This window comes from Vulpes lagopus, chromosome 2 (genome assembly GCF_018345385.1).
Source record: "Vulpes lagopus strain Blue_001 chromosome 2, ASM1834538v1, whole genome shotgun sequence".
NCBI classification, from domain to species: Eukaryota; Metazoa; Chordata; class Mammalia; order Carnivora; family Canidae; genus Vulpes; species Vulpes lagopus.
The window spans coordinates 72,477,194-72,501,830 of record NC_054825.1 but is presented as its reverse complement, the minus strand read 5'-3'; the positions used below and the strand labels follow the sequence as shown (position 1 = coordinate 72,501,830).

The 24,637-nt window shown below is 37.7% G+C and overlaps 1 protein-coding gene across 3 annotated transcripts in view; it reads right to left on the bottom strand.

The window, feature by feature from the left end:
* Window positions 1-24,637, bottom strand: part of ZNF106 (zinc finger protein 106) — a 63,752-nt gene that overhangs the window by 18,843 nt on the left and 20,272 nt on the right. The window contains exons 3-11 of one of the 3 annotated variants that reach the window (XM_041742134.1): window positions 19,801-19,862; window positions 14,372-14,572; window positions 9,356-11,536; window positions 7,739-8,372; window positions 5,802-5,871; window positions 4,310-4,464; window positions 4,165-4,225; window positions 3,351-3,692; window positions 175-955 (exon numbers count right to left, since the gene is read on the bottom strand). In XM_041742134.1, coding sequence (XP_041598068.1) covers window positions 175-955; window positions 3,351-3,692; window positions 4,165-4,225; window positions 4,310-4,464; window positions 5,802-5,871; window positions 7,739-8,372; window positions 9,356-11,536; window positions 14,372-14,572; window positions 19,801-19,862 — 4,487 coding nt within the window. Of the gene's footprint in view, window positions 1-174; window positions 956-3,350; window positions 3,693-4,164; window positions 4,226-4,309; window positions 4,465-5,801; window positions 5,872-7,738; window positions 8,373-9,355; window positions 11,537-14,371; window positions 14,573-19,800; window positions 19,866-24,637 lie in introns of all 3 variants that reach the window. The other 2 variants (XM_041742152.1, XM_041742143.1) reach the window with 2 other exon arrangements.

Below are 24,637 nucleotides of genomic sequence, written 5' to 3'. Positions count from 1 at the left end.
TGAGAAAGTAGAAAATCCCCATTGCCAAGGTTTCATTCTTCCATACCAATAATCTTTATTGGATTTTCTATACATTTGATTCATTTAAAAACTGATTCATAACCAAAGGTTCTGTTTTTTAAGAAAAGAACAATGGTGTAAGCTGTTCTGATTGGACCAGCACAACATCCTCACCTTACAGGGATACCATCTTTATAACGAGTGCCAATCTCACTGGTAGAGCTAACTTCATCACAACCAGAACGAGAAGTTTCTAATGAGTTTTGCTCTGTGGAGTTCCAAATATCCTTTTTAGATGGACTGTCTGGTTTCTCTTCTCCAGATTCAGAAGATTCAATGGCCACCACTTCCAATTGAGGATTAGGGACTTCTAGGACCTCCAGAGACGAGTCACTATCTGGCTCATCCCTGACACTCTCTTGTTCTGGGCCAGTTCTACTATCTTCCCAGGTGGAGGTTGTTACCTTCCCCCCTTTAGCTGACTTTCCAGTCTTTACTTTCCTTACTGGTTTAGCAGTAAATACATCCTGTTCAGTGTCACTGTTCTCAGGAACATGAGCAGCCCGAAGTGTTTTCTTTTTCCTAAGTTTCTTCTTTTTCTTGTTTCCTCGAGTTTCAGCTGATGTCAGAGTAGACTCTGCCTGCTGTTCTAGCTGGTCAGCTGGGGAGTGGGGCTCCCTCTCTAAGGGGGTTTCGGAAACAAACGACAATCTTGGAAAAGAACTGGTACAGGCCTCAGACCCGCTGTTGCCTTTAACTGCCTCTTCATCTTCTTTATTTATGCCTGGAAGACCAGTTGGTTGGGAGGAGGGGGTATTTCCTCTGTTCCTGGTATTTCCTTGCTCTGTGGAAAACTTCAGTTCTTGGCTAGGCTCATGGAAACTTTCTGTGACCTCTGATAAGGACAACGTTGCAGTGATAACTGGATAAACTGGACAACTGTCACTGTTCTCTCCTGAATTGAGAAGAAAGGAATTATTACATCTTTTGTGTTTATTTACCATCATAAATTGCCATTATTTATCAATGATCAAATCTCTACCAAATAACCACCTTTCAGTGGTAAGTGAGTAAAGCTATGAATGTTAAAGCAGTTGTATCACCCATCAGCTTTCCGTAACCTGCAAAAATTTCTATTATAGCACTTACTACACTTTGCCCTGCGTTGATCTCACAAATAGCATGCATGTTTTATACTGTATAAAAGCTTTTTATGGGCATGGACCATTTCTACCCATCTTTTTTCTTTTTTTCTTGTTTGAAATGTCCACATATTTAACATTATGTTTTATTCTTGATAGACTTTTTTTCCCCCAAGATTTTATTTATTTATTTGAGAGAGAAAGCATGAGCAGGGGGAGGGACAAAGGGAGAAAAAGCAGACTTCCCGCTGAGCAGGAAGCCAGACATGGGGCTTGATCCCAGGACCCCAGGATCATGACCTGAGCGGAAGACAGGTGCTGAGCCACCCAGGTGCCCCTATTCTTGGTAGACATTTAAATATCTACTTAGCTGAAGCGCTTTCACCTTTATTTCTTAGATGTTTTCACTATGCCATTGGTAAGACTGTCAATGATACATCATCCAGTTTGGCTACATAAGAGTTAAAAAGCCAGCTGACTTAAAAATGTCTATTTTCTTTGACTTAGTTATTTTATGCTGAGGAATTTAAACTGATGAAATAACCACAGACATACTCAAAGACATACACAATGTAGTGTTCTACAGAATTCCTAAAAAAAAAAAAAAAAAAAAGATAAAAACTAAATATTCAATGGAGCTCATATAAATTACCACATCCATATTATGCAACTTCTCAAGTATTATTCAACTAGTAAAATTAAAATATTTCAGATGAATTATTTTTGTGACACAAGAAAATGATCAAGATATATCAAAAAGAAAAAAGTTAGGTTATAACAGACTATGATTTTCTTTTTTTTTTTTGATTTTTTTTTAATTTTCTCTTTGTATAAAGTTCACAGGTAAACACACAAACATTTATAATTTAAGACTGAAATAACATATCTACATTTTTATAGTTTTCCATTTTTTTTTTTTTTTTTTTTTTTTAAATTTTTTTTTATTTATTTATGATAGTCACAGAGAGAGAGGAGGCAGAGACACAGGCAGAGGGAGAAGCAGGCTCCATGCACCGGGAGCCCGACGTGGGATTCGATCCCGGGTCTCCAGGATCGCGCCCTGGGCCAAAGGCAGGCGCCAAACCGCTGCGCCACCCAGGGATCCCTAGTTTTCCATTTTTTTACATGAGCATGAATTATTTTGCAGAGGAAAAAAATTAGTAAAAGCCATTTAAAAATATTATCTTAAAAAGTCACTATAATACTTTACCAGTTTTTAAAAAATACTGATTACTATTTACACAAAGACAACAAAATTCAAAATGAAAGATAATATACATTTGAGATACATATCTAGGTTAGTGTTGCAACAGGTAGCAAAAGCTAAGGTAATTTTTCAGACTTTTTGCTTTTGTTCAGATCACACAATGGCAGTTTATTTTTACTTAATTTTCAGTATAGCACCATTTTGGTTATAAAAACTTCAGATAAAGTTTAAAATAGCTTAGAAGTTAGTCTCAAATGGTAACCAGGTGAATGTTATTTTATGAAGAGCAAAAACTGGCTATTTCTCAAAACCACTCAAGTTCTTACTGATGATTCCAAATCCAGTGTCCTCTGCCCTTAATCATGGCCACCTGCCTCTTAGGCTTATATTAGCCCAGCCTTGCTTTTTTTTTTTTTTTTTTTTTTTCTTCCAGCCTTGCTTTTAAATGATAAAGAAAGTTAAGTGCTGAGAAATTCAGAAGATATAGCTTATCTAGGAACTTGACTAAGTTCAACTTAATTTATCTCACACACAAAAAAAAAATACTCCAAACAAACAAACAAAACAAACAATTCTGCACCAATCCTCATTATGGAACCTTTGCTAATGCAAAGTCCGTTTAGTAATCCTAGATTAGGGAAAATTGAGAAAAAAGTTGTTGATATTTAAATAATCCTCCTAAGGGGTGCCTGGATGGGTCAGTTAGCCAAACTTCTTGATTTCAGGTCAGCTCATGATCTCAGAGTTAAGAGATCAAGCCCTGCATCAGGCTTGGCACTGGGTGTGGAGCCTGCTTAAGACTCTCTCTCCCTCTGCCCCTCCCCAACCACAAATGTGTGCAGTCTCTCTCAAAAATAACAATCCTTCTAAGTGAAGGAATTTCAAGAAAAATTAATTCTAGCAACTTTAGTTTTAATGGGCAAATATGACTATGTCACTGACCTAAAACTGCGCTAGACCCACTGCCAGGTTACCGTTAATCCTCAGAAAAGTTTACGTACTATTAACTTGCAGTAATTCCTTGGACACATTGTCATCAGAGCCTTGTGACACAGCATTCACACTCTCGTCGTGTTCAGGAGACATGGGTTCTTGTTTAATCTGAATTGAGGAGTCTGGAGCAGGAACACTGCCATGGGCTTGGAAAGTAGGAGATGTGGTTACTTGGAGAGGGACTCCAGTGGACGATGGAGACATGTGGGAAGATGGAGGCTCCAGAAAAACTGGGAAAAAGGGAGTAGGCAGCAGTGTGGCATCAGCAGATGTCTGAGATCTACTGTTCCTTGGCTCTCGTGGAAGGCTATAAGGAACCTGGTCTGGGCGCTCAGAAGGTTCATATGTTTCTAGAATGGGAGACATACGTATGTACAAATGCAAAAATGGTTTCTGAAAAGTCATTCATTTCAGAGCCAATCTGTATTTTTAAAAATTACAAGAGAATTCTGAAGTCCCTCATAATTCTTTGAAATACACTGTCATAAAATCTATATGACCAACAAGGACACAGGCAGAATAGGTATTAGCATTCCATTTTTAAATTTTAAGTGACTTATCCAAAGTCATATAGTTACTAATGGAAAAGCAAGATTTGAACCCAGGTCTTTTGATTCCTAACCCAAGGTTCTTTCTGTAACATACTGCCCCTGCTGCTAAGCATTTTAGGGGTATACAGTCTTACAGGCCCTTCTATAAAAGGATGAAAGCAAGGAGACAGGAGAGAAAACATATGACCTTTTCATGACTACTTCAATTCCCCGTATAGATAACAAAGAAATAAGTTACAGGATCTAATCCATCAGATTCTCTCCAGAATACCTTGTAATCCCTGTAGAATCTGTATTCTATGGGTCCTCAGTGCACTCATCTCCATAGTTATCTAAAAATAAAGTAATTTGTTAAGCATTTTGAAATCCAACTTCAGAGATGATCCATTCTTATTAAATGTTCCATCCTTGGTTACCTGCTGCTTGAGCAGAAGTAGCCTCTGAACTTCAACGTATGCTGTCTGCAGTGCTGCACGGGCTTGCAGAAGGTTGTTATCCATGCACTGCAGTGATTTGCTTAGTTCTTCCTCCCTTAAAGAAATATTCAGCAGCTGGTCAACCTGAGAACGTTCTGCCAAAAGAAACCGTAAGGCTCAGTTTGATACTGGAGATGACTCCTTAATAATACAGCTCCAGAGATGGTGGAACTGTATCAGTTCTCTAGGATAAGCCCGTATTTGCTCTTCAACAGGTGACTGGAGACTCATCAGATCTCACAAATCATGCTGTTGTGTTGAGACTGATGTCAGAGCTAAACCAAAAAAATTGGTAAGATGGAGGTAATTCATAGGTTCAAGTGTGCTGTCACACGGTACCATCTTACTTCATCACCATCTTCCACCACTTCCCTTCCAAGTGCAATCTTTGCCCCAGGCAGAGCAACTGTCATACATTTCAATTCTCATTTTTCCTTTATCTGTCACCCTCTTCTTTTGCTTAGATTGAGCCCCAGATGTGAACAGCTTACACTCTCTTCCCAATCCCTATTCTTCTAGTCTCTTAGTTACCATAAAATAGTTCGCTTTCTTAGAGAAAACTTCCTGAAAAAATATAGCTTCGAGATAGTACATTTAAAGTTACTTTAAATAAAATGTCCTACCACATGTATGTATTTATTATCTTTGTCTCTTTCCCATTCGGTAAGTCAAGATGTCTTCCCTAAACTCCAGAACCACATACCCAACTACCACTTTGATATCTTTACTAAGATGTCTCTAAGATTCGTTAACTCAAAAAATCCAAAAGGGGACTCATCACTGTCCTCCTCTTATGGGAGTTTTCCAGCTCTACAAATAATACCATCATCCCCAAAGATGCCTCAGCCAGAAACTGGGGTCATCCATGACTCCTACCTTATCCATCACATCCAACCACCCAAGGTTCATCTAATCACTTCTGACCCTAGCTCTTACAGCAGAAAGGGTTGAGTCAGGAGAAAGCAAGAATCACAGAAGTGTAGAGGGAATGACTCTAACAACTTCTCTCAATTTAAGTAAGAGAAGCAACACAGATACCTCAAAAATGAAAATTGAGAGAAATGGCTATGAACAACCAAGAGACAAAATTTTTACTAAAGAACCTATTCCTCTTCACCACTAAAAAGGCCCAATAAGACTTTCTGACTTTATGCTGAACTCAATTTGTCCAAGATATATATTAACTTTAGCTTATGGGTCTATGTGGCAAACATTTCTTCTATAGCTACAACTGGATATGGTAAAAAAAATAAATAAATAAAAATAAAATCAAACTTTTCTATGCCCTTAAGCAAGACAACAAAAATGTCAAAAAATAATAATAAATGGATGATCACTATTTGATAACCACAATTATACCCTGTGTCAAGTTGTAAAAAGGCTGAATTGCTGTAAGAACAATTTATTTTTGTTCAGAATATTTGTACTATACCTTTCTTTCCTTTAATTTTCCTTCTTTTGTTTTTTCTCTCAAGACTTGGGAGTTCAGGAGAAGATCCATCCTGAGAAGAGAAAGAAAACTGAGTAATACTAAATGTGTAAAGGCCATTACCCAGGAAAGGAAAAAAACAAACTCTAAGACCATTATACTTTGTTCTTCATTGCTGCTATCATCTCTAACAGGATACTAGGAATCCAATGCATAAGGTATGAACTTAAATATTAGTTGAATGTATCTGATTAAAAAGATAATAAAACAGGTGCTCCTGGGTGGCACAGTGAGTTAGGTGTCCAACTCTTGGTTTCAGCTCAGGTCGTGATCTTGGGGTTATGAGCCTGAGCACCACATCAGGCTGCAAGCTCGGCATGGAGTCTGCTTGAGATTCTCCTTCCCTTTCCTCTTTCTGCTCATGCTCTCTCCCCTGCTTTAAATGAAATAAAATCTTTAAAAAACAAACAAAAAACCCCAGAACAGAATCTAAGGTCAAGACCTTCCTAGCATCCTAGAGGTGGTGAAGCACTGGGGCTATGGCATAGCATTTCACGTTGGGAAAGCAAAGGACAGTCAGAAGTATGGACAAAGCCAGTAATGCATATACCTGATTTCACTGGGGCGCAGTTTCTACTTTACTAGAAAATCTTTACAACAAAATCTTTATGACAAAAAGCTAAATGATCTATGAGACAATCCCCTAGATATCAGCTTTGTTACAGGACCAACTCTCATCCAACATCATCCACTACAACGTCCAACTCAAAGGAGCAAAGTTGGAATTTGAACTCAGGTCTACAAGCCAAGGCCTCAACTACTCTGCTAAACTGCCCTGGTCTTAAAGGAAACAGCCCATTTTCCCACAGTGTCACATTCCAGACACCAGTACCTTTCTTTTCAGAAAGGCTTCTTGAGAGGGTTAGGCAATATTAGTGACAGAGATGCCAGAAGAGAAGTGGTGTCAGTGAAGGAATGGGTTCGGAAGGGGCCAAGCTGCACAACTAAGGTACAAAATACTGAATAACAGAGACTAAAACTATTTCTTTTTTTTTTTTTTAAGATTTTATTTGTTTATTCATGAGACACACAGAGAGAGAGACAGAGACACAGGCAGAGGGAGAAGCAGGATCTCTGTGGAGAGCCTGATGCAGGACCTGATCTCAGGACTCTGGGACCTGAGCTGAAGACAGACGCTCAACCACTGAGCCACCCAGGTGCTCAAGACTAAAATTATTTCTAAGACTATGTTCACATAGATGTACTCTAGTAGTGTGAAAACTATCTTAGTGATAAGCTCAACAGTCCTGGGCCTAACAAGCATTCGTGCCCTAGAAATGTAACACTAGAGTGCCTTTCTTTAGCAGCAGTACAGAATGCATCATGAAAACAGAGTTACAGCTGAGGATGTGGCTTACTCCTTGGTCAGGTGATAACAAAGAATCATTGACGTAGAGACTAGTTTTAGAGATGACTTCATATTTTCCTAGTACTGTACATTCATATTCAGTTACATCTAACTTAGTAGAATTACTCAGTGAAAGAAACCAATAGGATGGGACACCTGGGTGGCTCCGTGGTTGAGCATCTTTGGCTCAGATCGTGATCCCGGGGTTCTGGGATTGAGTCCTGGCAACATGCTCCCTACAGGGAGCCTGCTTCTCTCTCTGTCTGTGTCTCTGCCTCTCTTTCTGTGTCTCTCACAAATAAAGAAATAAAATCTTAAAAAAAAAAAAAAAAAAGAAGAAGAAGAAAGAAAGAAAGAAAGAAAGAAAGAAACCAATAGGATAAGAATATGAAAGTAAAGAGCCTCATAAACCTACTCCAGTGTAGGGAGAAGCATAATTCCAGAAGCCAGAAAAAATTAAAGGGATAAATCTTGTAATAGCCAAATCACCACATGAAATGTCCTATTAACAAGCATGGGCAATCATACTCACTCCAGTGGCTCTTCGTTTCTTTCTCACATTCTGGCCGTCGTTTTGCTCAGTGCCAGAGGTACAGCTACTGTCTGTGGCTGCGTCTGCCAAACTGGAGATTCCAAGGGCTGAGGATGTATTTGATGATAAAGAGTTTCCTTCTCCATTACTCTCCTGGGTATTCTGGTTCTCTGAAGGTGGTGTAGAACTCTCCTGACTGTTCAGGTCTTTGGCCAAGTGCATCAGAGGTATCGTTCGGTCAGAGGACAACTGTGCGCTATGTCGCCTTTGACTAGCAACATTTTCAGCCCTTTCACCTGTTCTTAAAGAGGCAGCCAGAGGTGTCACCTCCTGCTTAAGGCCCATGGTTGTTGTCTGACTCTGTGCAGCCCTCAACGAGTCACTAGGTGAAAAAATCTGTTGGGGCTCATTTTCTTTGCCTGTACCTTCCTCACTGAAGAAGCTATAAACAGAAGGAGCCCTGTCCATGATCACACTGCTCTCAGAAAGGCTTCGCTTCCTTGCCAACCCAGGAGATGAAGAAATGGAAATACCTTCCCACTGGAATCCTTCTAGATTGGACAGATCAGGCTCCCCATCCAAATCCAAGACCTCTTGTTCATTTTGAACTAGAGGCACCATTTCTATGCCAAACCTTAAGAAAAAAACAAAGAAAAAAAACCCTATAAATCAGACATGCTTAGGGGAGAGGGGGGCACCACTTAATGAGATTGATTATAAATATAAATAAGATGGTTTCTGCCCTCAAAGCTCACAGTCTAGTTAAGTGTTCCAGACATAGAATAAATGTTTGTAAGTACTATAATTTAACAAGTACTAAATTAGAGATTTGTACACAGTATGAGAATACATCTGACGAAATGAAAATTGATAGTTTTATTAGTATGGAGCTTTTCTAAACCAACAATAATAATTTTTTAACAGCATACAAACCAAAACCAACCATTACTGAGCATTCACAAGTGTCAGGAACTAGGCTAAGAACAAGAACTTTATAATCTCAATATTCAAATGATAGAAGAGGGTGCGAATACGTTGTTTCAACAAGGATACAAATTTAAGCCTAAAGGGCTATATAATTATAATACAGCAGGCAGATTTTCATATAGTAGACCTATGCTGAATGCTGCTTTATCATTCAGAAAAGTTTAGCACCTCAACATAAGATGAATAGCCAAAACATAAAACAAGTATTTAAGAGAAAGTATTTTGTGATCACAAATACGATGCCCAGAGTAAAAGGGTAGCTGTTCACAGGTTCTGAGTAAAAGGCAGTAAGGACAGTGACACTTAAAAACTGCACTGCTCATCAAGATCTAGCTACACATCTCTAGATACACTTTTTCATGTTGTCACTTTCTAGCCCCTATAACTAAAATGATGGATTTCTGATAATTTTTTCTACGTTCCCAAGAGGCTGATGTGCTTCTTTGCAACCTGAGTTCTCTGCTCAGAAACACTCTATTGCATTTATTATAGAGTAGTAGCCACTCTTTGATATTTACAACAGACATCTACAATATATATATTTTTACAGACATTTAATTAAATATAACAAGCAGAATTCTCTTGATAGGGTCAAAGGGTAAGTTTAAAAGAGAAAAAGGAGGTACACACCTGGGCAAGCCTTTGCCTAGCTCTTGCTTTTTCTTGGTTACTTGCTGGATGACCTGTTCCCAGTTGACATTTCTCCGAGATGCATTTAGAATCTGCCGAAGGGTTGGCTTGAGCCCAGATTCCTTCTCTGTCTCGCCCTTTCTATGGCCACTAATATTGCGAATGCGACGAGCACTATTGAGGTTTGGCTCAGGAAGGTGTGCTCCAGTTTTGCTCTTCAAACTAATGTGCCGGGTTAGATCTCTCTGGAGAGAGGCAGGAAAGCCAAGCTTACTGAGTTCAGGCAGAAGAGGGCCTGAGGACTGACCTATATCGTTTTTTTGAAGCTCTACATCCAAACTAGCACCCTCAAAGCCTTCTGTTTCATAAGATACATGAGATTTAACAGGGTCATCAACCTGTGCATCTTCTAGAGAAGTTTTTAAGTCTAGCAGTAAGCCAGAGTGTGAACTGGCTGCAGATGTCATTTGTAACTCAGGTTCCTTCTGATGAACTGTCGCATTACATGTGTTAGTGGATAGTTTTCTACATGTTTTCGAGTTTTGGTCATCCTCCTCTTTTTCATCAGTGATATGAGTGCTGCAGGGTAACATTTCTGCAGTGGCAGAGCCCACGGTTCCAAGTTTTGTTCCATGCTTCTCCATGTCAGATAGCTCCCCATCACTTTCATCTTCTAATGTGTGTACCTGAAACTCTATCTTCAAAGATCCTTTTTCAGACTCTTCTACATTCCTACTTGCTTTTGCATAGTTCCTGGTCCTTTTAGAGGTGCCAAGAAGTGGATTTTGCAATGACTCATGACACTGTAGCATCTCTTTGGCTTTCTGTAACGTGTCACCTAAATTTTCATCAGATTCTCTCTGAATGCCAAATGTACTTTTATTCCCTTTTAAAACATGAGGACATGAACTTCGCAATTTGGTTATATAAGACCCATGATTCTCTTCTATAGTGGGTTTGTTCAAGGGATTTGCGTGTTCTCCAGGAAAAAAAGAATTTGTTTTGGTGTTTTTTGAGGGATTCTTTAAATCTGGCTTTTGAGGAACTGATTTGGTGACTGGAATTGGAAGGAGTCCAGATTTTAATGATGGCATCTTACTTAGGTTAAGTTCTTGTTCGTGTTTTTCTGGAATGGGGCAATCTCTCACTGCCTCATAGGAAGCAGTGCAGTCAGAAGGGGCTTTGTGACTAAGAGATCCAGTATGTGTTTCTTTTTGTGTTTTCATCGTCGGGGAATTATTTGTTTCATCGATCTGGGGCTTTGGTGTTCCTGTGGTTGTCAAGCTAAAGTCAAAGAAAGGCTTATCTATCATTTCTGACTTATTACCAGTGACTTCTTTCATTCCTGATTGTAAATCCAGAGTCTTCTGGGAAGGGTAAGGAGTCCAGCGATGGAGCTTTTCCCTCGCTGCACTGCCATTCTTCCCACCAATTTTAGAAGCTATGGTATCTGTCTGTTTTGTAGTTTTGCTTTCTAGCTGCTCAAAATTGAAGTCAAGTAAGCCTTCTGAAGGAAATTTATCACTTGTAAATCCTTCAGAAGGAACTCTGTATGTGGCAGCTGTACCAACTTTGTCGCTTTCTTGCCGCTGCCAACTATATCTCTCTTGATTATATTTGTTTGACTTAGATTTCTTGTTCCATAGCATAGTTAGGTCTTCCATTTGACAGTTAGAATTTCTGTTTCTGCCTGGTTGAAATTTGTCTCCAGGGCCACCGTAATTCCAACTATTTGTACTACGTACACTGGATTTCCAGTTTCCGTTACTGCTGTTCATATGCCAACTGGAAAAGCCACCTGTTCCCTCAGAATGCCAACTGGAATTCCTTCCTGTACCATTATGATTCCAATCTACCGTTCCGCTATTTGAATGCCAACCACCTCCAGAATTACTGTGGTTGTGAAACCAAGTTGAGGAGCCTCCTGCAACTCCCTTATGCCACCCAGAACATCCTCTTGGTCCACCATTATTCCTCAAAGAATGTGGAAAGTTGTTTTTCCTAGTATTATTAAAGCCATCTTTCTCCCACTTCCAGTCTCGCTGAGGAGGTCCACGATGATGCCATGCTGGCTGACTGTAGCTCTCTCGGTCTTGGTAAGGGATTCGGTCTTCTCGTCTCCATTGGGGTCGTCTGTCATCAGAGTTTATTTCTTGGCTGCTATTGGAAGGTTCATCTTGCCTGGAAGAAACAGTTTTCCATGAGAGATTTAAAGAAATCATCATGCTTCCTTTACAAGCATAACCCATCAAACTTCCTACTATGTATCTCTCTCCTTAGAACATAGAATCTATTTTTATTTCTAATAGTGGCAGCTTTCTGATCTTTAAATGATAGAGCTCAACCTATATTTCACAATTTACTGATTTAGACATTAAACAATATCTTGTCTCTGTTATCACCTCAGCAATGTTAAAAATATGACACATTTATAGTACCCACCTGCTCCTATTTTTCTTACTATTTCCTACTCCTATTTTTCTTAGTATGTTCTGGGGCTTTTGTCCCTATCATCCAATTATTATTTTTACATTATGCAGTTGTTTAAAAAGAAGCACAATTATATTTTGTAGCTTTGGCTAGTTATAATTAATTCTACTTAAGTACAGTGACTCTTAATACTGTGGATTTTTCCAATTATAAGTTCTTTCTCCAAAACCCAGTTTCTTAACCTATTTTAAATGCTCAGATTTCACTTTGCATTATCATTTTCATTAATTAACTAAACACTTTATTAAGCACACATTCAATGACTGTGGTGAAAGAAAACTTTTATGTATAGTTCATTCCTAAAAGACTTACAGCCTAGCTGAGAAAGTAAGATCACAAACAGGAGTAAAATAGCACACACCAAATAAGCAGTACCAGCAGTCAGTGCTATTAGGAGCTCCATGAGCTAGAGGTTTTTATAAAGCTACAGCTGTTTCAACTATTTGTGTTTGACAAGGAGCCCAAAGAACTGTGAATAAACTTAAGTAAACATCACAGGAATAGGTGTAAAATCTCTTTCCTCTACAAACTGCCCATGGTATGCCTGGCCTAGTACTTAACATGAGGTAGGTGCTCAAAAAACTAATACTAACTAAAATGTACTGAGTACCTACTAAGTGTCAGGCATTTTAAGCACTTTATATAGAATATCTCATTTACTTTTCATGGCCCTGAAGCAATTATTCTTCTTACTCCTACTTTTTGGATGAGGACACTGAGTACCAGAAAGGCTGAGGAGCTTGCCTGAAGTAAGACAGCTAGAAAGCAGTATGTGATCCTTGGCAGTCTGACTCTAGACCCAAAATCCCCAAACTAAGTTTTTACTGTTGGGCTCCCTTCTCTTAGTGACTTAAACTCAGTAGTGACTTGAACTGGTTCTAAAAGCTTCGGTCTCCAAAATTTTGAACACAAATCGGAATTTCCTCCTTTTCCACAGATGGAATTAAAAAGTTAGTTTACCTGAAAGTTCAAACATCCACTTACATTATAAATTAAAACTATTTCTAAACAGGAGACCCTAAGTCCCCAAGTGGCAAGTGTTATTACATGCATGTGCAGGATTTTTGTAGCACCACTCCAAAGAGCTTTTATCTTTTGTTTCTAAGCAGTATGCAACTTTTGACAACCAGGGAAATACTGACTAGGCTACACTGATGGGATCCAGAAATGGGAGATTCAGACAATAAATCTGCCACAAGATCAAGACTTCCTAGATCACAGTAAATTAGCTAGATCGAGGGGACAACGGCATGTAGCTAAATCCAAGGCCCAGAAAAAGCAATCTAAATTTAAAAACCCTATGAAGGAAGAAATGAGAGAAATAAGTCAATGACTATAAATAAATCACCAAGGAAGCATATCAGAATATTCAAAGAAGATTAACTATGATATGAACATCTAATTTACTGAGCTCCTTTACCTTCTGACTTAAATGTTTAATCATCTACAGATTAGCTAATAATGGCACAAGTGTGTAAGAAAAAAAATAAGTTAGTCTTCTTAAACAAGAGTAAACTACAGCTATAGTGAAAGTATTAACAATGTCATTTGAAGGACTAAACAACTAACTAACCAGTTTAAGAACTATGCTGCTCTTAATGTTTTAAGGGCCTGTTCAAAACACTTGTAGCACATATAGTGAAAACTATTTTCTTTATACTAAACCTCTAACTAAAATTGAAGTGCATACCAAGTATAACTAGTATTCAGAAAGAATTTTTACAAATTTATTTTAGAATTTATAATGTTTCTCATTATATTTTAAGACTTGAAAAAATTACCCGGCCTCTTGATGGCTCTCTCTCTTACCGAAAAGAAAATCTGAAAATTTCTGCTTCATTAATTAAACTCTTTAGACCACAACTCAGTAATGCAAAAATACAAAAGCCTAATATTTGAATTAGAGCTGTATGTATCAAATTATACAGAATAATCTAGAAAACTTACACTGATTTTGACATTGTCAAACTTAAAATACAAATTTATTCAATAAATATTTACTGAAATACTAAATAATAAAGGATATATCAAATTTGGTAGAAACACCGTGTTAACTCATATAAGGCAAAACATTTTTTCCTAATGGACATAGTAAGAAATCTTTTATATATATAAAAGCTTATCCATTAATACCTTTCCACTAATTTTGGATACCATACAATTCACTAGTATCCCCCCACCCAAAACAAAACAAAACAAAACAAAACAAAACAAAACAAAAAAAACACCAGAATCAATATAAATAGTTCTAAACACAGTAAACATTTCAGATATATTGCACCTATAGCTAACTTTTATAGAGAAGGCAATACTGAGTTGGGTTTTTTTTTTTTCTGAGTTCATTTTTTTAAGAAACAGCTCATATTCAAGAAAGAATTCCATTGACCATTTATGCACAAGACAGCAATCTCAAGCTAATCTTTGGCGATGAAGTTTGAAAGCTATAGGCTGAAAAGTATAGAAATGGAAAATGTATTCTCTATTCTATTTCAGACAGCCTTTTTAAAAATCAAAATCATTACTTACCGACTTTGTTCTTTCCTTTGTTTTATTAACTGAACGAGTTCCTTGTCAAAATAATCTTCTTCCTCTTCTTCTCCCTTTCCGTCATCTTCTCTTTCCTGGGCGTCAACATTATCTTTGTGCAACTGGCTAGAAATGTGCTTTGCATATGCAGAAAGACCCACTTCTGTGACCCCGCACACTCGGCACTCATGACTACTGTCCCTAGGGAAAGAGGGAGATGAGGGACATTCAATTCTCCCCACTGGCATGGCACGCTCAACAGATCTATTATAGTTTCCTCTGAAAAACACTGCACACTTTCGCACAGTGAAAGATTAATGCTAATCAATTTCAATGCTCCTTTCATCACTTTTAGTAAGTTTGTTCATAAGTTATTTTTGAAATGATTTTAAGATTCTTTTCCAGCAATCAAGAGGCAATACACTTCAGAATAATTAGTTTAGGAGGAGAAATCTTCTTGAATTGCTGTACTTAAAATCTTGCCAGAGGAAACATGGTGAAAGGGGAGGCAGGGCAGGGGGCTCAGAGCAAACAGAAGTTGCTCTAGAGCACACCCATGATGCCAGCTGCACTCAGAAGCCTGGTGACAGAGCTGACATTTTATCTCAGGCTCAAGAGCTTTCTCCCAGTGAAAGTGAAGGGGTGGAGAAAAGAGTAGGCAGCCTAGCCAATCCCAATGTGGTGACTAAATCGGGACAGCTGGAGCTCTGCCTGGAATGTGAAGATTCCGGACCCTAGGGCAAATGATAGGAGTCGTCTCAGCAAACTTTTTTGTCTGGATGATACATGTGACCTACATTCTGCTTCAGAGGGGCTTATTTAAAAGGGAATGGAAAGTATTTCAGTTGTAGGAAGTTAACAGCTGTGCCAGACAAATGGTTTTCTCAAGTTTCAGAAAATGCAAAAGTTTAGAGAGAAGCAAAACCAGGTTCTTAAAACTGAGCATGTTTTCTTTTTCTTTTACTTTATACAGTCAATGGTAAATCTCATACTTGGCCAGTTTAAGAAATCAAAATCTTGGATCAACACCCAAAGCTATAGTAGATGAATAATTTAACAGCCTTCTTAGCTTCCTGAAGTCTCTTGATTGGTTCACCTGTCTATGCAGCCATTGATGAGAAACACCTGAACATCATGGCCACAAGTGTAATGAACGGACAGTAAAAGCCATCCAATAATGGCCCAACAGACTTAATTCTGTATCACTTGTCTTGGGTATACATACACTAGTGATATTTTTGCACTTCCTGTGTCAATCTCATTTATTTACTTACTTACTTACTTACTTACTTACTTACTTATTTATTTATTTAACAAGTAGAAGCTTATTACCATGTATATCCCATGTATACATGAGAGACACTCAGGAAAAATGAGTAACTCTCCTAGGTAACCTAAGCCACCAACTTAAATACCATCTTCAGCTAAAGGCAAAAGAAAAGCAGGAAGGAGGAACAGTTATGGGAAGTAACTGGGAAAAGCATGGAAAACGATGGTAAGGGTAGTTATGTAGATTTAAGTTGGTGTTTTCTCCACTGACAAATTATCTCCCTACACTAATCTTAACAAATAGACATGCCTGTCTTTAATAAGACAGACAGACACACACCACACACACACACGCATGCACAACACTGTTCCATCCTCCCCTCAAATATATCTATAAAGTCATGGCAGATTTCATATCAACCAGAAGAGAACCTCAAAACTGAGCACTTCATTTACCAAAAGATGGCTTCTGTTATAGACCACGTGAACATTCATTTAAAAACAAAAATCTAAAACAAACAAACAAACAAAAAAAAAAAACAAAAAAACAATAAAAACAAAAATCTAGCTGACTACCTTCTAAATTCTGGGCACCATGCTAACTATATGGTTACAGTTGTCCAGCATGACAAAGTAGAAATAATGCCTAGTAAATCAAACAAAACAGTTTTTCACCTTGTGAGAATCATGGAAAACACCTCAGAAAAATGGAGAAAACTCCTAAGTTTTTACCTTTTTTTGAACTGTAACTTCAAATGCTCTGAATACAATGTAGTCTCTTACATTAAGATTCATTTTAATGAATTCCAACCAGGTTCCCTGAAAAATCTCATTTTCCTTATTATCTTGTATATCAATATTCTAACTCCTTTCAAGCCTCCAAAAAGCTTAAATCTATTATTTCCACTGAGCATTTTCCACTAAAGAATAATCCTCAAATTCCTCCAGTTTGCTGAGAATACCCCAAATTCTTCTCTCAAAATTATGGAAGCTCATATAAAGTGTTAACGTGTAACAGAAATCAAGCCTTTTCTCATGCAAACACAAAAATAAGTTAAAAATATGTAAGTAGAGGTGCCTAGGTGGTTCAGTGGTTGAGCATCTGCCTTTGGCTCAGGTCATGATCCTGGGATCAAGTCCCACATCGGGTTCCCCACAGGGAGCCTGCTTCTCCCTCTGCCTGTGTCTCTGCCTCTCTGTGTCTCTCATGAATAAATAAAATCTTAAAAAAAAAAAAAAGTAAGTAAAAATCTGTCCAGCGTTCGTAGTGTCTCAACACTGCAACTAAACTAGCATACATACTTTATAGTATCATAAAAATTTGAATCATACTTATGGTGAGCATAGAGGTGTTGTATCATTATGTCCTACACAGAAAGCAAATGTGACATTGTGTGTCAACTATACTTCAATAAAAAAAAATTTTTTAAACTTAAATCGTAAAGTTAAAAAGAAAATTTGAATCAACTGAATTTTCTGGTTAGAAAATCTTCTCTAAAACTATGAAAAACATTTTAGTCTACTTTTCTACATAAAAACTTGTAGAATGCTAAACTGTATATTGTCGTACCAGGGACATCTTTCCTAAAGGTGTTCTTAAATAAAATTCCTGATTACACCCTTCTAAAATAGAGAACTTTTCCTCATGTCCAAACCATCAAAATCCCTCTCTTTACAGATATAGCTGGAAGACTGCACTGTTTAAAATATTAAGGAATGCAATATAGACAATATTTAACTTTGTTAAAAATAAATATCCATAATCATAAACCCACACACTTTGCAATCCCCAAAGCACAGGCATATGTTGGATATGTAACAAAAACTCAAACACAGATTTTTAAAACCTATGTGCTTTTCTTGTAAGAAGGGATATTAACCTTAGTTCTAAAGTTATATTTAATAGAAAAACATCAAAAAGAGATCCTGCCCACAAGGGTATAGTCAATAAGTGTAAAATAAAAGCACTAAAAACAAACTGTCCAAAAACAAAAATTCCTAAGATTTTTCTTATAAATGAATTCTACTTTTAAAAAAGAGAATCTTTGCAAGAAACATCAAAATGAGAAAAGAGAAGGGAATGCCTGGTGGCTCAGTGGTTGAGTATCTGCCTTTGGCTCAGGGTGTGATCTTGGAGTCCCAGGATCAAATCCTGCATCGGGCTCCCTGAATGGAGTCTGCTTCTCCTCTGCCTGTCTCTGCCTCTCTGTGTGTGTCTCTCATGAATAAATAAACAAAATCTTAAAAAAAAAAAAAAAAAAGAGAAAAGAGAGAATCCACATTTATCTAGGGAAAGAACAGATTAGCACCACCATATTTCTTAAAAATGCAAATGTGTCTGTATTTAGAGGAAAGCATATTACCTGTTCTATATACAACAGGCATTCATGCTTCTACTATGATGTTAGGGAAACCACATATTTTAAAAAGTCAGTGGTAAATTAATATTTTAATGACGCTATTTTCCAATTCTCTATCAATAATCAGTTAAAATACTACTTTGTATGACTATATAAAGTAATTGCTGGGGGAAAGTACTGCTTTACTTCTTGACTAACAAAGGCAAAAATTGTCCTCAGGACATTCAAAGGAGGATTAACTTCATCCTGTTACCACACAATTTCCTCTCATGTGTGAAAGGCAAGGCCTTAAGATATTCTACCCATAAGCTTTTCTTTATTAAGCTTGCTCTAACTATACCACAACAGCTGGTTGATAAATAAAGGTTTGTGCCCTTTTAATAGCATTTATCTGTAGAAACAGGCCACACATCTGAATAAGTATACTGGGGAAAAAAAAGAGAGAGATGCTTCAGATGTCCAAAATTTTGAAACAAGTAATAAAGTTTCTTACTTCTCAAATTTGTATTCAAAATCTAAAACATATGCTTTTTAAATTTCTTAACCAGATCACAGCCAAAAATTACAGTAACACAAATATGAAGAGAAACAAAGCTTTAACATCAGAAAGCCAGTAACTAAACATGAATTCCACAGGAAATAATCACAAACTGATGAGACAAAGGAAAAAGAATGACCAGTAACTATTTGTCTCTATAGTATGAATTAGCGATCAGAATTTGTCACTACAGTAAATGCTCCAAAGAAGTAAGTGATTTCTGGGATTTTGTTTTTTATAGTTTTGTCAATTGTTTTTCCTTACTACCTACTTTGCCCATTTAGAGAATCAAAGGTTGACTGTATTTCATAGGTTTCCAATGATATTGAGTTAAAGATCATATGTATTCAAGGTATTATGGTAAGAATTCTCCACACTAAATCTAAATGAAAGCCTCTTTTATATTGCTGCTAGGACAAACCCTCACATAGTAAGAAACGAAGACCATGGAAAAATTCCACAAATATGCTAAAGAGATGCTGAATGTTTACTAATATATTAATTTGCCCAATCTAAAACTGTGTTACTTAAAATACGAATAACTTCAAATGACTCGGCCTGGCATCATGATCAAAGCTTGTATTTATTTTTTATGCAATGAGATAAAATTTAATATTTCTCACTTTCCTAATGTTTTTCTGTTCCCTGTCTCCAAATCTCAAATTCAAGTCAAAAACATCAAAACAGAACCAGAGATGGAAAAAAAAAATGACATAGAATATACATATATGCTACATTTAACTTTTTAAAGGTGCTTACTTTAATTAGACTTTGTTTAAACATCTCAAGTTTTGCATCAAAAAATAGCCTTCTTAGATAGGTATTCAAGATTGTACCCTGATGAGGCCCAGTGCTTATTCAGCAGACTTTGGACTTCTCAGACTATTGCAGCAACACTACAGGTTTCTGGCATGTAAGAACTTATAACACTGCTGAGGCAACAACACAGCAATGTCTTAGTTTCAAGGCTGGTGTATTGCAATGAGAAAACATACTAATGAGACAGAACTAGCTCATCCCCACCCACCCTTGTTGCCATCTACTAGCAAGAGCTGCTGTGAATTCTACACATTTGAGATGCACAACGTTTATCCTTTTTGAATGCCAAAAAGCTACTGTAGTTGTTAATAACTCTACAGATAGTTCCATGTCATAGGACCATATTTATTTCTGAAGGATTACTATAAAATAAGCTAACAGGCACCCTCAGCACTCAGATCCCCCCACAGTCACAAGTTGATGGAAGACAGCCGTTCCCATACCTGCCCTTCAGGTTCTCAAGTTCCCTGTGATGCAACATGCTCCGCATGTGTTCGTCCATCTCCTTCAAAATTAAAGAAAGCAGATTAAACTAAGAGGGATTGCTTTGGGAAAAAAAATTCCTGTTTTTACTCAATCAACAATTGGGGTTCAAGCTCTTTGTGTCATAAGTGTCGTGGTTACCCTTCTCTTTTTTTTTTTTTTTAATTTTTATTTATTTATTAGTCACAGAGAGAGAGAGAGAGAGAGAGAGAGAGAGAGAGAGAGAGAGGCAGAGACACAGGCAGAGGGAGAAGCAGGCTCCATGCACCGGGAGCCCGATGTGGGATTCGATCCCGGGTCTCCAGGATCGCGCCCTGGGCCAAAGGCAGGCGCTAAACTGCTGCGCCACCCAGGGATCCCATCCCTTCTCAATTCAATATTGAAATCAGTTCCTTATAATTCTTCAGCTATGTTTTTGAGGTCATTTCATTCTTTTTTTTTTTTTAAGATTTTATTTATTTATCCACGAGAAACACACACACACACACACACACACACACACACACACACACAGAGGCAGAGACACAGGCAGAGGGAGAAGCAGGCTCCATGCAGGGAGCCCAATGTGGGACTGGATCCTGGGTCTCCAGGATCACACCCTGGGCTGAAGGCGGTGCTAAACCGCTGAGCCACCCGGGCTGCCCTCATTCTTAAATAATTATTAAGAAAAACCTATTTAATGGCTTTCGAAAAAGGTCAGAAAGTATATTGTCTTTAGGGAGCAAAGGATTTAAGAATAAACTATGTGGCTTAAGTTCTATCCCCAAAAAAAGAATTTACTAAAGTTTTATATATATAAAAACCCAACTCAGAAATCATCTAACTTCTCAACTATTTGGTTATTTTCTCCATACTTTCCCCACTCAACTGAGAGTTTCTCAAAAATAAGTTATAACTCTTACTCAAGTCTTGGCCAGGGATTGGCACACGGTTGTCAACATTTGCTGAATAAATAAATGGATGTATCAATTTAGGCAGAACTAAGGGATCTAAAAGAACTTCCCTGTGGTTGATCAAATATAAATAATAGTGAATGGGAATAGAAGGGAAGGGAGAAGAAATGGGTAGGAAATATCATAAAGGGAGACAGAACATAAAGACTCCTAACTCCGGGAAACGAACTAAGGGTGGTGGAAGGGGAGGAGGGGGGGTGGGGGTGAATGGGTGACGGGCACTGAGGGGGGCACTTGACGGGATGAGCACTGGGTGTTATTCTGTATGTTGGCAAATTGAACACCAATAAAAAATAAATTTATTATTAAAAAAAAGAAACTATAAGCAATAATAAAATGATTATTGTTGTTTTTAAAAAAAATTTTTAAAAACTGCTTAGAACACAGCAGCTCAATCATGCCTTCATCTTCACTGCCCATTCTCCCCCAATTGATTTGCTTGATTCTAATGAAATCTTTGAAAATGTACTAGGGTCTCCCATTCCTCCAACCCATCTTTAGTGGCAGGAAAACAAAATCTGTGGGAAGAGCTACCACTTAAAAACATGCACACACACATGCACACATATCTTAAAACACTCAAAAAGCTGTAAATATCTATCCCTTTGTCATGTGGACATATATGTAGGCAACATGCCAAAATTAGAGAATGGCTGTTCATATATATAATAATACAATAATACTATAATTGTTGAGTATTACTATTGACTGTACCCTGTGTTTAAGTGCCTCTAACATTTCCTCATATCAACTGCAAAACACTGCTGATGGAATATTATTAATTTCATAAGTATACAAGGGTACATAGAAACTAACTTATTTATTCACCAACTATTTATTACATGTCAAGTACAGAACTAGGCACTGAAGGGATAAGTGTGAAAACATTCGTTCCTGCCCTCTCAGAGTCACAGATAATCAAGTGGTCAAATGAGGACTCAGATCCTCACATATCTGACACCATGGCCAAGGTTTTATTTATTTATTCATGAGAGACAGAGAGAGAGAGAGAGAGAGAGAGAGAGGGAGGCAGAGACACAGGCAGAAGGAAAGCAGACTCCATGTAGGGAGCCTGATGTGCGACTCGTTCCCGGGACTCCAGGATCACGCCCTGGGTCAAAGGCAGGCGCTAAACTCCTGAGCCACCCAGGGATCCCCGATAGCCAAGGTTTTAAATACTATGTCACACTCCAACCATCTAGTGCATTGAGATTTTTCATTATATACAATTCATTTGTCAGAAAGAATACAACAACCCAATAACTTAGTCTTAATTTATCTACAACAGTGTGACAAACAGCTTTGTGATTTTTTTTTTAAGATTTTATTTATTTATTCATAGAGACACAGAGACAGAGACACAGGCAGAGGGAGAAGCAGGCTCCATACAATGAGTCTGACATGGGACTTGATCCCGGGTCTCCAGGATCACGCGCCCTGGGCTGAAGGTGGTGCTAAACCACTGAGCCATCCGGGCTGCCCAGCTTTGTGATTCTAAACACTTTCTTGGGATCCCTGGGTGGCGCAGCGGTTTGGCGCCTGCCTTTGGCCCAGGGCGCGATCCTGGAGACCCTGGGATCGAATCCCACATCGGGCTCCCGGTGCATGGAGCCTGCTTCTCCCTCTGCCTGTGTCTCTGCCTCTGTCTCTCTCTCTCTCTCTCTGTGACTATCATAAAAAAAATAAATAAATAAAAATAAACACTTTATTTAAATGGCAATTATACTGAAGACAACCAGCATTTCCTTCCTATCTACAAATGCTTCACTTGGAGGCGATAGCTTTACATGAGATCCACCCCCTTCTACCTACAATTGATTGGCCACTAACTAGAATGAACACTTACAGAGCTGAAAGCGGAGTCAAATTAGCAACACAATCAAGAATGAAAAAACAAAAAAAACCATGAATAATACACAACCCCTGCTCAAATCCCCTTGTATCCTTTTGTTCAATTTTTCCTTATATTAGATTTACATGTGCCAAATCCCCTTTGTTTGAGCTAAATTTAACTTGGTTCTGTTTCTTTCTTTCTTTTCTTTAAGATTGTATTTATTTATCTGAGGGAGAGATAGTGAGAGAAAGATGAGCAGTGGGGAGAGGGAGAAGCAGGCTCCTCCCTGAGCAGGGAGCCTGACATGGAGTTCAATCCTGGGACCCTGGTATCATGACCTGAGCCAAACACACTTAACTGACTGAGCCACCCAGGTGCTCCTGTTGGTTCTGTTTCTTGCAATGAAACCATTCCTGATCAAAGCAGCGTTCACTGAAATAGGTTATTTTCTGATATAAAAATCAATCCTGTATTCTATTTCAATTATAAAAATATTATCATTCAAAATTTGTTTAAGCATGACTTCTGATTATCTAGAATACTTCACAAATCTTTTCCTAAATTTACATGTGAAATTCTCTCCCACCTTGCTCCAAGGAATGAATGCAAATAGTGTGACAACCTAAGCTTTCAAAATAACTAGGAAAAATCCATGAGCACAAGATTAAAGTAATAGCCCCAAATGCATACTTGCTCAGTTATCAAGCTTCTATTTAGTTCTTGCATATTAATCATTATCAGGTTTTTTAAAGAAGGGAGAAGAAGGAGTTGTTTTTTTTTGTTTTGTTTTGTTTTGTTTTTTAAGACTTGGCAGTTGAACAAATGCAGAAAACACTGACTAATACAAGAAAATTTTTTTAGTATTTTTTAACTCCAGGGCTTCTCTAGTGGGGAGTCTATTTCTCCGCCTCCCTTTACCCCTCCCTCTGTTCATGCTCCCTCTCTAATAAATAAATTAAAACCCTTGAAAAAATAAAAATAAAAAAATTAACGAGCATAATACTCAGGGATACAGCACACAGCTTTTTCCCATATTTAGAGCACTTTAGATTCTTTTTCTTCTCCCCGGTACATTTGAAGAAATCAGGGTTACACTAGTTTGGGAGACTAGAGGAAAGCACTGCTTCAACCTAACTCGGTCATAATCTATCTAAATAAAACTAAGTATCAAACTTATCTCTTTCAAATAGCCCATTATGCTAATTTCTTAGACCACATTAATCCTAACACTTAAATCATGCAATTCCCTTGTTTAAAAACCTGTAATTGGCATTTCCTAAAACAAGAGTGGGTAATCCCAGCTTTTGATTTATTTTTTCATTATGATCCATGGAAAAACAGGAAGAGATGAAAATGTGTTTTAAACCAGAATAGAAGAAATGCCAAAAGGCTTAAAATGACAAAATTATGAGACATCAAGACAGGGGATGTGTAACACAAAAGTGTAACACTACATCTCTGAGTGTCTGTCTATCCCTTTCACACCTTCTCAATCTCCCATCTCCCCCTAATCTGAAAGGAGCCATAAAGAATTTTTATTTGATAAATTTGCATAAACCCTGGTCAAAAAAATTTAAAACTAGAAGAACAGTTCTTTCACTTTTGTAAAAGGCAAATATTATAAAACATGATTTTAAAATCTCATCTGATTTTTCCATCACTAACAGAAATCCTAAAGAGGAAAAAAAATCTTCACCCCAGCCTAGGGGGTGGATCATAATGGAACCCCTTAGCCTAGCATTCAACAGTTTTATAACTGTCTGCATCTAAATTACAGATTATATTGCAGTCCCACTATCTCCAATACAAAACTGTTTTAATCAGATAAGCCTTCTCACAGACTCCTAAAACTCACACTCCATTCTACCTCTGTATCTCTGTACATGTTATTATACCGCTAAAATCTCTCTCTCTTCTATTTCTCTGAAGCCATCTTACTTCCAAACATCTTTCCAGGTTCACTTAAACCTCCCAGGCTAACCTAGCTCATGGTAATCTTCTCAGTTCTCC